Here is a 12,699-nt window from a genome sequence, read left to right on the forward strand (position 1 = left end):
CAGGGCTCACTGTCCACTAACTGTCCAGTACATAGCATCGCCACACACAGCAGATTTACAGACAGCTTGTGCATACAGTGCTCTCCTAACTGCTGCTGCCCAGATTTCAATTCTAGGAGAGACGTCTAACGTACACACAGCTTCTAAAAGCTGATACTGACTAATTACCTTCCAGGGGCTTGACAATCTGTAATTTTTCTGGCATGAAGCCTCGAAGGCAGCTGGCACTGCCAAGGTCTGTGGTCTCCGACTGGTCAGTGCTAAATGAGTCCAGGTTCCTTGTGGGGCTGTCGCAGCTACCAATTCCTTCCTTCTCAGCCAGAACCTGGATCTTGCGTTCCCATTCTTCAGCAAAGAACTGCTTCTCACTTAAGTAGTTCTGTCTTCTAAGGCTAAGGCGATGCAATGCCGTGGCCAAATCACTGTCTTCAGTGGGTCCTGGGTGGCTTATGGGCCGAGAGTTCCTGTGGGGAAATCACACTTGCTGATGAGATTGTAGGTTATGTGCACAATCTAGACCTGTTCTTTCTACGGGTTCAAAAGACTGACCTTAGGAATGAGGTGCTTTCTAAACTATTTGAAATATGAAGAATGACAGACAAAACCATCAACAGTACTATCTATCATTGTAATTCATCATTTCCAATTACTTCTAGAAAGTCAAAAGTATATTGTGTTTGCTAACTTTTACATTTCATTTAATTCTGAAACTGCAGGTATGTCTACCTTTATGTTCAGATCGGACAATCCCAAAGCGAGTATTACCACAGTTCACAGCATTACTCAGTTCACTGAGTGCAAGAGGTACCATTGGTTTATAACTGAATGAAGAGAAGTGTTAGCCAGAAACTATTACATGCTACTAATCACAAAATGCAATGACTTTAAAAAAGTGTGAGGAGAGTGTGGTGGGACTCAGGAGAATCATGATTTTGATGGCAGTCTGGGCTGCACAGAAAGTTCAGGGCAGCCTGGCTACACAGGAAAACACCCTACCTAAAAATAAATAGACAAAGAAGAAGAAGAAGAAGAAGAAGAAGAAGAAGAAGAAGAAGAAGAAGAAGAAGAAGAAGAAGAAGAAGAAGAAGAAGAAGAAGGTAACTGATTGCTGAAAAAGGTGTGAAAAAATTTATTTTGGGCCACAAACATCCTCTGAATATGCAGAATATTTAAAAGACAACAAGGATTAGAAATTACAAAACCTCAGATCCTCATAGGGCTCTGATGCACATTCTTTTCACTTTTCAGGGTTGTGAAATTGGAGGTAGTTTAGAACTGATGCAAAAGGAACAGTCAGTCCTCTCTCCGCCGCTGAAGTGAGCTGAGTATGTGAATCTGCTACACCAACCCCACAAGGAATGCAGACCCATAGCAGGACCCATGCCTTACCCTGGAACCTCCTCTGTGCTGCCCCCTCGGTTCAGGAGTGTGTTGTCCTCTGTTTGCTGGACACCAGACTCAAAAGGTTTTGCTGTCATGATGACACTTGAACGGTTGGAGCCTGGGATGGGTAGCAAGGCTGGGAAGGTGACAGAGCGGCCCCGAGTGTCATTGGCAACCTTGACAGTATTAAACACCCGTTTCTGCTGGGCCCTGTCAAAAAGAGAAGACAACAAGCATTCGTTCCTGTTCCTATTACCCACTAGAGGGCACCCCTGAGACTTGCGCATGCATAGACAGAACTGGAAATGAAGCCCTCCCTGCACACTCTTAAGTTTGGGAGAAATGAGAGAATAAACTTTAGTACAGGAGAGCTCCCTCATGAGAAGACAATCTGCACAGTACAGAGTCACTCCTGATTGGCAATCATCACTTTGTGTTGTGTTTCTTCCCTCAGTGCCCAGGGATCAAACCCAGGACAGACCTCGCTCTGCCTCCTGAGCTCCACCAGCCTTGCACTCCCTGGCTCTCGCTTCTTTTCAATTTCCACTCCAATGACGCAGTAACAGCCCTTGTGATCTATACTTACTTTTGTTTAAATACAGATTCCTCATCCAAACTCAGCTTTTTACGCATGGTCCCTTCAATCTCAGCTGCCAACGATTCCTAGAAAAAGGAGTTCAAGATTTGTAAAATGATTGCTATTCTCAAATGAATGAAAAGTCTATACAAGCATGCATTTTTTGTTATAAGAAAGGAAATACAAGACTAAAATTCAAATTGGGAAGACAGACTGTGGAGATAGAAACTCTTAAAGAAGAAACTCTCCTTTCAGGAAGCATGTTTCGAAGGTGGCAATGGACAAGCAAGCGAGTGGATATCCTTCACTTTTCTCTGCTCGACTATGGATGTGTTATGAGTAGCTGATTTAGGTCCCTGCTGCCCAGGCTTTCCACAACAGACTTGCAGACCTAGAGTTGTGAGGTAAAATAAACTCTTTCTCTCCCAAGTTGCTTTTTGTCAAAGAAATATATCACAGCAACGAAAATGAAACCAGAGCAGTAGTCATCACAGACATGACCAAAGAACCCTGGATGGAGTTAAAACCAATGGCTAAAGGTTTGATGAAGACATTTACCCTTGATACTTGGTTAATGCAGTATCTACTAGCTTTCATTTGTGTATAGTAAACTAGTAGTGTTAATTTAATTAGTTCATTATTAATATTAACTTTCAAGTGTAAAAAACTGGCAGATAACACAAACTAAAAATTCATAGTTAAACATTAACAATATGATGAACGTACCTCCTGAAATAACATAGTATTATTTCACACCAAAATAACTACACATAAATGTGCCCTGTTTTTCTTAATTTGTGTGTGTGTGTGTGTGTGTGTGTGTGTATGTGTAGGTCAGAAGACAACTCTATAGAGTTGGTTCCCTGTTTCCACTTTTACATGGATTCTGGGGATTGAACCCAAGCCTCAAGTTTTTTGTGCAAAGGCCTTTGACCCACTGAACCATCTTGCTAGCCTCTAAACATATCTTTCAAAGGATATTTTTGGAGCTGGGTGCAATGTCCTGCACATGTAATCTCAAGTAGTCAAGGCTGAGGCAAGAGGATCACTTGATCCTGAAGGTTGAAGCTAGCCTGGCTCTGGTAGAGAGACCCCTTCAAAATGAATGCCTGAATAAATAAATGAGGAAATAAACACACAAACAATAGTTTACAAGTCATAGAATAATAGGTATTGTTGGGAGAACTGGGAAAATTTGAGTGGGCTCTGTGGATGAGAGGACTATGTTGTATTGAGTCAACTTCATGGTAACAGATGGCTGTAGTGCCATTGTCAGGCATGTCCTTGTCTTTAGTAGACATTGTCTCTGTCTTTAGTAAATATAGTTAAGCACTAAGTAGTGATAGGGATATCTGACACCTGCTATAAAACAGTTCAGGAAAAAAAAAAACAATAACAAAAAACAACCAACCAACCAACCAACCAACCAACCAACAACAACAACAACAAAAATCCACTGAGAGGAAATAGCAAAAACATTAATTATCCATGTGAAGAATACATAAAAATTCTGTGTGCTACTTTTTGAAATTTTATTCTAAGTTTCAAATTATTTTAAAATCAAAAATTAACAAACAAAATTCTGGGGATGTAAGTGGTAGAGCACTCGCCTAGCATACATGAGGTCCTGAGTTCAATTCCCTACACTGCTAATTAAATGAATGTTTAGAAAAACCCAAACAATATGGTTCAGTGGGTAAAGGTGTTATCTGCCATGACCAATGACCTGAGGTCAATCCACAGGGCCCACATGGTGGAAGGAAAGGACTGACCCTAGAAATTTGTTCTCTGTTTCCATCAACAGTGGAAGGAAAGGAAGCACGGAGACATGAAAAAGACAGCTACCGAAGAGAAGCATAAGGAATGGGGTCAGGAGAAAGCGTGACTAGGGAAGGAAGAAAACAATCGTTAATAGACATTCACACACACACACACACACACACACACACACACACACACACACACTCACACACACACACTCACACACACACACACACTCTCACACACACACACACTCACACACACACACACACACACACACACACACACACACACACACACAAATGTAAAAACAAATCAGTCTGGCCAGCCTATGCTACATAGCAAGTTGGAGGCCAGCCTGTGCTAAACAGTGACTGTCTCATAAGTTCAGAGTTGCACATAGTTTCTGTAAGAACCAGGTGTTAAAACAGCTCTTTGAAGCAATGTGACAAATTCTGGCATATGCTCAAATTTTAATTGTGTTCTACCATTCCCCAAATATTGTTTATTAATGAATTAAAAAGTCAAGGTTCCTACCTACAGAGACTTACACTCTAGGAAGAGTTAAACCTATCAAGAAACTTATGATCCGTCGATTGAGGGTTAGATGTTTAAAGCATGCCATAAGGCAGACAAGATCCCCGAAACTCACGTGGCAGAGAGAGAACCAACTCTAGAAAGCTGACTTAGAGTTTCTACTGCTGTGAGAAATCACTGTGACCAAAGGCAACTTGGGGAGGCAAGGGCTACTTCTCCTTTGGGATTATGATTGAGCACCCAGGGAAGTCAGGGCAGGAACTCAAGGCAGACACTGGGAAGCAGGAGCTGAGGCAGAGGCCACTGTGGCATGTTCCACCTGTTTTCTTCAGGACCACTGGCCCAGGGTGGTACCACCACAGTGCCTGAGCCCTCTCACACCAATCACCAATTAAGAAAATACCCAAAGACTTGCCCACACACCTATCTTATGGAGGCATTTTCCCAGTTGAGAGCCCCTCTTCCAAAATTACCCTAGCCTGTGTCAAGTCGAAAAAATACTAGTTAGCACAAAACTTTTCTTCTGACTTCCACATGACACATGACACATGACCAGGCACATTCACATGTACATACACTACATGGGGAAAAAGTATGTGGTATGGAGATGGCTCTATGGGCAAAGGCTTGCTTCCAAGTCTCATGACTTGAGTTTCTTAATCCCTGGCTCCCACATCATGGTGGCAAGAAAGAACCAATTTCCACAAGTTGTTCTGACCTCCACACCTACGCTGTGGATCGTGTACATCAAACACACACACACAAAGCAAACAGACATGTATGCCTTAAGTAAGGCATACTTATCTGAGGTAGGATAACCTAGTTTGAATGATTTGTGGTACAGAGGTCAAAACCCAGTTTCCTTAAGAGTTTACTTCAAATACTGTAGCAAATTTAGAATATCATCCTCGAAAATAAGTAAGAGTAATAAGGAAGAGGTGGATATGCAAATTAAAGCTTGACTCAGGAACTGTGTCCCGGAAACAATACAAAGCATGTTCTCTCTTTTCTAGATGCACTTGGCATTGTAAGCCACAGCACACCCTGGAGACGGCATGCAAGCTTCTCTTTTCTCTCTTTAAGCACACGGCAGCTCTTGTCTCTTACCCCTGTGAAAAGTCCGTAAGACTGGGAGAAGCAGAGGTGAGCAGCAGGACCGCATTTGCTACGAAGCTCTTTTATTTCTTCTTGGGACTCGTGTAACATTCCCAGGCACTCCATGTTTCTGTCTTGTAAATCATGAAGCTGGAGGAGAAAAGCGACACACTTATTCTCTCCCCGACAACCCTTGTTAACTGTGAACCCTGGGATAAGGAGTTCCGAGGGATATCAATTTTATCTGGGGCCCAGCAGACTGCAAAAATATCATTTCAACAAAACAACTCCAAAGCAATCTTAGCCATGAACATATTCACATTAAGTTGCCAGGATCTGAGATATCTTGGACAAGTGCTGAAAAAACATGACTTCTCAAAACCTGAAATGTGGCAGAGACAACCTAAACTGTAAATTCAGTATCTGATGGCTCATGCCCAAAACACTCGTGGAGGCAATTTAAAAGTGCTAGCCCATCAGGTTTAGCATAATAGTACATTTTCTCATGAACATCACCCTGAAGTCTTTAAGGGACAAGATTAAGAGTCTAGAAAGTGACTCATTTAATATCAGGATGTCCCATCACCCTAAACAAGTCCCCTTCACCTTGTTTGAAAAACCTTTTATAGCAGTTGGCAAAAGTATAAATTTCAGTGTGTGTCTTAACTGAAAAATTTCTCCACATGTAGCATGAGTCCAGCCACTCAGAGTTAGCAGGGTTGGGGATGCTCATCTAAAATGTATATTACCCTGCCTCTCATTTTGAGAGACTTGGCAGAGGCCTGCCTCTTTGTTTCTTTTCCATGTGCTGCAAAGCCATCCTGAATGGGGAAGACCGGGAAACGTATGGCATGTGTGACCTCACCTCCCATACACACCGCTGCACCTGTAAACACTGGAAGCATCAAGCAGGTGGGGAGGAGGGCTGGTGGGCTGGTGAAACGCTGGTAACATGCCTCACCACACCACCAGCGTCTACAAACATCATCAAGGTTGACTCTGGAAAGCTGGTGTGACACATTCTTGCTTAAAGAGGGACCAGAGCTCCCTTCTGCCCAACTGTCAATCTTGATAAACTGTGGACACTAGTGAGTGCACAGACACGGTAAATGCTGCCCAAAGCAAATCTGGACTGCTCTCATCATCAGTGTGGTGATGAGACGGGTGGGGTGGGGGAGCTCCCTAAGCAGCCTGTCTTGGTGAAAGCGATATGCTCCACAGAAGGGCTGAGGAGATTCAGGTGTTGGGGTGTGCTCTGTCCACACAGGGAGGTTCATTAAGTGCTAACAAGTCCTAAAATGTGAGGCTGAGGTGGTGGAGGCACAGCCAGCACTGGGGAATCCAAGGTAGGTGGATCTCAAGTTTGAGGGTGGCCCGTGTTACACAGAGAGTTCCACGCTAGCCTTAGGCCACATAGAAAACTCTGTCTCAAAGTTAAAAAGATAAATACACTGAAATAGAAATGTCCATGTGGCTTTCACGTGATCAGCTGAACAGAAACTCAGGGTGGTACTTAGGATCTATTTAAAACTTGCTGTTCCCAGTGAGTCTTGTGAATGCTGAACTGTCCCGAAGTTAAATCTATAAGTATATAGAAAGATATATAGAAAGTATATATATATATGTATTTTTGCTTACATATGCAAAAATACTTTCTATTAGAAATCATCTTACTAGGCTAGTTAACACATGCTGATAAGAGGTCTATATTGAATGGAAGACCCAGATATAAACAGCTACAGCCACTTCATTTTTGACAGATGCCAAAAATATGTATTGAAGAAAAACAAACAAACAAACAAACAAAAAACACAAAAATCCAGCTTCCCAGCTTCCTTGGCAAAAATGATGTTGGGAAAACTGTGTATGCATACATAGACGTCTGAAACAGAATCCTCATCTCTCACCTTGCACAAAAGTCATCTGCAAAGTGACAGAGACTTTGAGATGCAGGCACAGTCAAGGACTTGTTGAACAGGGTCCCAGTCATTCCAGAAATGAACAGCTGGGACCTCACGTGATCAAGATAGCAATGGAAACAGCTAATCAGTGAAGATCCAGGCACAGAATGGGGGAAAACCTTTGCCAGGTGTAACCTAACAGAGCATCAACATCTAGAATACACTACTAAAACCTAGACTAGAAACCAAGCAACCCTAGTCAGAATGCAGCCATAGGAAAGCAAGCAACAAATGCCTGTAAGGAGGTGGACAAAAGTGAACCCTTCTTCTGCCATGATGGAGACAGAAGCCAGCCCATCCACTATGAAAATCAGCATAGAAGTTTTCCTCAAAAAAACCAAAAGCAGACCTATTGTACGACCCTGCTGTCAATCCTGTGCATTTACCATAGACTGCAAGCCAACACGGCACAGATACTTGCTCACCAGTGTCTACTGCAACAGTATGCATAAAAGGTACATTAAGGAACCAACATAAGTGTCTAAAACAAACGTACAGTTAAGGAACATGTGGGTATACATAATGCAATGCATTTCAGTCATAAGTTAGAGCAAAGATATGTCACTATCATACTGAGTGAGTTAAAACAGCCTCAGAAAGACAAATCATGTTTTCTCTCATTTGTGTGTGCATTTTTAAAAAAACGTATATAGCTACATAAAATCATGCATGTATATGTGCCATAAAAATAGAGGCGAAACTAACTAGAGAGGCAAAGGAGACTAAGAAGAGTGAGGAGGAAAATGAAGCTAGGTGCATGAGTGGCATATGATATATACTTATATGAAAAAAACTTCAAGTCCCATACTTTTAAAGAAAGTCAAGGTTTTTTTTATTACTCAAGAGGAAGGCTGTCATGATTAGCTTTAGAGACAAGACTTTTTAAGTGCTTTATTTCTCAGATCTCACTAATTTTATTTCAACTGTTTGCTGCTGCTGCTGTATTCCAAATGTGGCAGTTCTCTTCTGGAATTCTTACAAATATGAATGAAATCTCTATTCCCCTCTTACACTGCGAAGACAGAGGAATCCTTCATTACCTCCATCGTCAGCTGTCGCTGGGCATCTTTGGAAGCCTGCAGGTGAAGTCTTAGTTCTTCCTTCTCGATGACATGCTAACAACAAACACATAAGAGGGACATGTGAAGCATTCCCACTTCTTCCTTCTGAAGACATACTAAGTGTATCTATATGGGGTACAGTCTTAGACCTATGACAGTGAACCCACTAGAAGCCAACTAAATAATGTAAGCAGAACACAAAATACATGTGTTCAGAGGATATGGACCATGAATTCCTCCCTGACATCACAACCTTCTCAAGAGAATCTGATATATTTGCAAAAATAAGTAGCACCACAAAAGTTATTTATGATAATTTAGCAGAGGAGCAATATTAAAAGAACAGAGTAAACCATTTAAAGGGGAAGGGCTAGCTTTACTCTGCTCGGTGTGTTAGCACTTTGCAGAACGCAGTGCACCATGACAGGGGTTAGCAGAATTAGGCCAAGTGAGTGAATGTACACACTTCTTTAAGCTTGTGCTGAAGGTCTACAATCTGAGACAGTAGGGAAGAGATCTCCTCTTGGTATCGAATCAGCTCATCGCTCTTCCCCGACAGTTCTTCAGTCATTCTGGACATCTGTGCATTGGTTTCACCTAGGAGCAAAGCCAAAGCTTAGAAACCAACAGAAAGGCAGAAGTGGAGCCAGTGCACAGCAGCTTCCAGGTCAGATGCTGGTTTGTGACAAGCACTGGAGAGATGACTTAAAAAGGCAAACATGCTAAGGAGTTGATAAAGATATGGACTAGTGCATGACCTGGCTTTTTGGAGCCCATTTCCTATGGAGAGATACCTTGCTCAGCCTAGACACAGGCCTTAGTCCTGTCTCAACATGGTGATGGGACAGACTTCGTTGACTCCCATGAGAGGCCTTACCCTTGCTGAGGAGTGGATGGGAGGTGGGGTGGAGGCAATGGGAGGAGGGGAGGGGGAGGGGAAACTGGGATTGGTATGTAAAAAAAGAAAAAAAAAACAGAAAAAAAAAAGAAAATGTGTCAATCTTCAGGAAAGGCTAAAAAGAGAGCTAGGTGAATTATGTGCCTTTGCAAGTGCCAAGAGGTGATTCCACTAGCGCCATTAAGAACACTTTAGGGACAAATCTAAAATCCCACAAACAATGAAAATCAGTCTTAACAGGCCTAACAAAGGAAACCTTCCAGAATGGAGCCATCCCAATCCATGACAGAATGTGACGATGCTAGTGTGATGCTTCTGCAGGCTGGGGGCAGTCAGGGACACCCATCAAACTGAGTGAGGATCCCTTACACCTGTATACATGAAACAGGACCCTTAGAACTGGATCTGGGGATTCCATATCACAGAGCAAATGTGACATCCAGACACAGCAGAAAATCTACTTCCACTGTTTAAACTGACAAGACCGCTTCCTACTGCCGGAGAGTGGCAGCTAAGAACGAAAGGGACAAGAGAGCTCCGGGGACAGTCAACTCTCTGTCAAAATGCAGGAGGCGGGTAAGGAGGTGGAGGGCAGTTGGGCGAGTTCTTTCTAGATCTCTACTATTCTGCTGATCTAGGGGTCCCTATATCTAGGGGACCACACTAAAAGATGTAACCCAGCTGCAGATATTTGTTATAGTGACACAAGAGCAGATCAAACAGCAACCACTTAAAGCTGTATCTACTCAAACCAGTGGTCTAATTTCTGCCTCAAAGCAGAACGAATATGTTACTACTTACGAAGTTCCTTAACACAGTCATTGACCAGCTGTTGTTCCTTCTCTTCATAAGTAAAAGTTTCTGTCTTGATATGACAAGCCTTCGAGAGGGGGAAAACAACAATCACTGATGTGACAATGTGTCCTAATGAATTTGAAGCAAAAGCTACAAAAATCTTTGCCATTTGAAGATTAAAGTTCAGTACTTATAAAGGAAGCAAAGTTATCCATCCCATCTTTGGTTTACGCTCTGACAAAATAAAGGAATGGGAAGGCATGACAGACATCTCCCTTCACTCTTTGAGGGACCTTTGCCCATGCTGGCGCATGCATCTCCATCTCTGTTTGATGCATCGCTAGCCTCAGCCAAAATGTCACCTGCTTGTACATAGGATGTGTTTGCTTCACGCCACTCTATAAACCCAAAGAAACTGTAAAGTTCTGACATGAGCCTCTCTTCTCAGCTGTCTCTGTTAACTATACAAGACGTACACACTATGCCGCCACTATTTTATCTGTCCCACCGGCTCCTACCCATTTCGCAGCAAGCCCTAGGTGACAATGGAAGGCACAGTAGTAATTGGAATGCTATATTGTTTCAATATTACCCAGACTGACCGGATAGCAGATAGCGTTAAAGGAAAGGAAAGTGAGATGCACCTTGGATCGAAGGGCCATGTTCTCTTCTTCCAATTCCCTGAGCTTTTCATGCAGCATGTCCAGTTGCAGCAAACCTTGAGATAAGCTGAAGGACTCATTGAACCGAAGAGGTGTGGAACAGCTGGAGTCAGTTTCACTCTCCTCAGAAGCAATGGAAACGATGCGAAGCAGTTCATCTTTCTTGGATAATTCATGCTGCAGCTGATTAACCTGGACACAAAGCGTGATTAGAACATTCTACACTGTTTACATGCAATGCAGCTTCCAGTTCACGGAGCGAGTGCTTTTTACCATAAAAGTCCCCCACCACATTAACTCCTAGACAAGAGTATGAAGAGAGTAATAAACACTGAATACTTCCTAAGCTACCCATTTAGGTCCTGAACTCAACAAATGTAGCCTTTTCTAGAGCACATGCGAAAAAGCCAATTTTTATTCTTGGTAAAACAGTAATGTAAGAATCTCTTGAGCCTTACAACATACTTTACTTTAGATCCATCCCCATGGCCTGTACCTTTGGCCAACTAATTGGGGGGAATGGCAAGCCTTATACAAGCCAGACACTTGAGTGCTCAACCACTGAGCTACACCTGTAGGACCCTATTTTAAAACTGACTTTGTTTCGTATTTTAACTTCTGAGATACAGTTTCTTGATAACTCTCCAAGGATGACCTTGAACTTGCAGGGCTCCTGTCTCAGCCTCCAGAATAGCGATGACTTGAAGCCTGGGTCACCAAGCTGGGTGATGACTTGTGCTTTTAAGCAAATCTTCCCATTGTGGATGCCCACATTTTTAGGAAACAAATATTTGCTACATAAAGGACCAAATGTGTTCTTAAAGCATAAATAAAATTATATAAAAAAATTACTGCTAGGCATGGTAGTATATGCCTTTTATACCAGCCCTGAGGAGGCAAAGGCAGAGGCAGGTGAATATAAGGCCGGCCTAATCCACATAGCAAGTTCCACGCCAGCTAGAGCTATATGTTAAGACTTTGTCTCAAAGGATGATGGGGGAAGTGCTTCTGTGTAGGTGTTTGTCTTACTGGATGATAAATAAAGTTCTGTTTGGCCAATGAGGTAGCAAGTTAGATGGGACTAGGAGTCAAAGAGGATTCTGGGAAGTGTAGTAGAGAAGTGATGATCCAGGCAGGAAATGACATAGCAGGGGACTCATATTTAAGGAAGGACAACCAGGAAGTACCCCCCTTTTTTCCCCTTCGCCTCCTCCAGCGTCGCCATGTTAGCCACTGGCAAGAGAGGGCGCCAGCAAAACACATCCTCTATAAGATAAGTCTTATAAAATATATAGATTTATGATAATTAAGACTGAGCTAGCAGATGAGAAATCCTAGTCATTGGCCAAGCAGCATTTGTACCTAATATAAGTTTGTGTATTATTTTGTCCATCCACGTGGCGGGCAGAACTCAGGCGGCTGACCGCCCATGTGGTGGTAGGGCTTGGGCAACTTTGGCGGAAAGATTTATTGTAACAAGTCGGGCATTGGTGGCGGGAGACAGAGGCAGGTGGATCTCTGTGAGTTTGAGGCCAGCCTGGTCTACAGAGCCAGTTCCAGGACGGGCTACTAAGCAATACAGAGAAACCCTGTCTCAAAAAAAAAAAAAAAAAAAAAAAAAACCAAAAAAAAAAACCCCCAAAACCAAAGACCAAACAAACAAACAAAACAAAGAGGAAACTGAAATTTAACTATTCAGAATAACAATAAATTACTTATATTTATTGATATTTACTAAATATATTTTTAAATTTACATATTTTCTTACCTTTTGTTCTGGTTTCTGAGTAAGAAACATTTGGGTATTTTGACACCAGTGATTGTCAATAAAAAGCCCACTACCTCTTTTGGAGCTGTTGTCAGTGGGGTCCCACAGACCCTCAAATATTATAGGCTGTGGCCACTGCTCTTGATCACCTTCCAGAACTTGATGGTAAAACACTAGTGCTGAAGATACTGCAAACTTGAG

The 12,699-nt window shown here is 42.5% G+C and overlaps 1 protein-coding gene across 3 annotated transcripts in view; it reads right to left on the reverse strand.

Annotated features, from left to right (window-relative positions):
- Trak2 (trafficking kinesin protein 2) overlaps positions 1–12,699 on the reverse strand; it is a 57,348-nt gene that overhangs the window by 7,973 nt on the left and 36,676 nt on the right. For all 3 annotated transcript variants that reach the window (XM_027396978.2, XM_027396976.2, XM_027396977.2), the window contains 8 exons: positions 10,713–10,922; positions 10,075–10,153; positions 8,842–8,972; positions 8,355–8,429; positions 5,366–5,503; positions 1,970–2,046; positions 1,390–1,593; positions 169–464 (listed from right to left, as the gene is read on the reverse strand). In XM_027396978.2, coding sequence (XP_027252779.1) covers positions 169–464; positions 1,390–1,593; positions 1,970–2,046; positions 5,366–5,503; positions 8,355–8,429; positions 8,842–8,972; positions 10,075–10,153; positions 10,713–10,922 — 1,210 coding nt within the window. The remainder of the gene's footprint in view (positions 1–168; positions 465–1,389; positions 1,594–1,969; positions 2,047–5,365; positions 5,504–8,354; positions 8,430–8,841; positions 8,973–10,074; positions 10,154–10,712; positions 10,923–12,699) is intronic.

This window comes from Cricetulus griseus, chromosome 2 (assembly GCF_003668045.3).
Source record: "Cricetulus griseus strain 17A/GY chromosome 2, alternate assembly CriGri-PICRH-1.0, whole genome shotgun sequence".
NCBI lineage: Eukaryota > Metazoa > Chordata > Mammalia > Rodentia > Cricetidae > Cricetulus > Cricetulus griseus.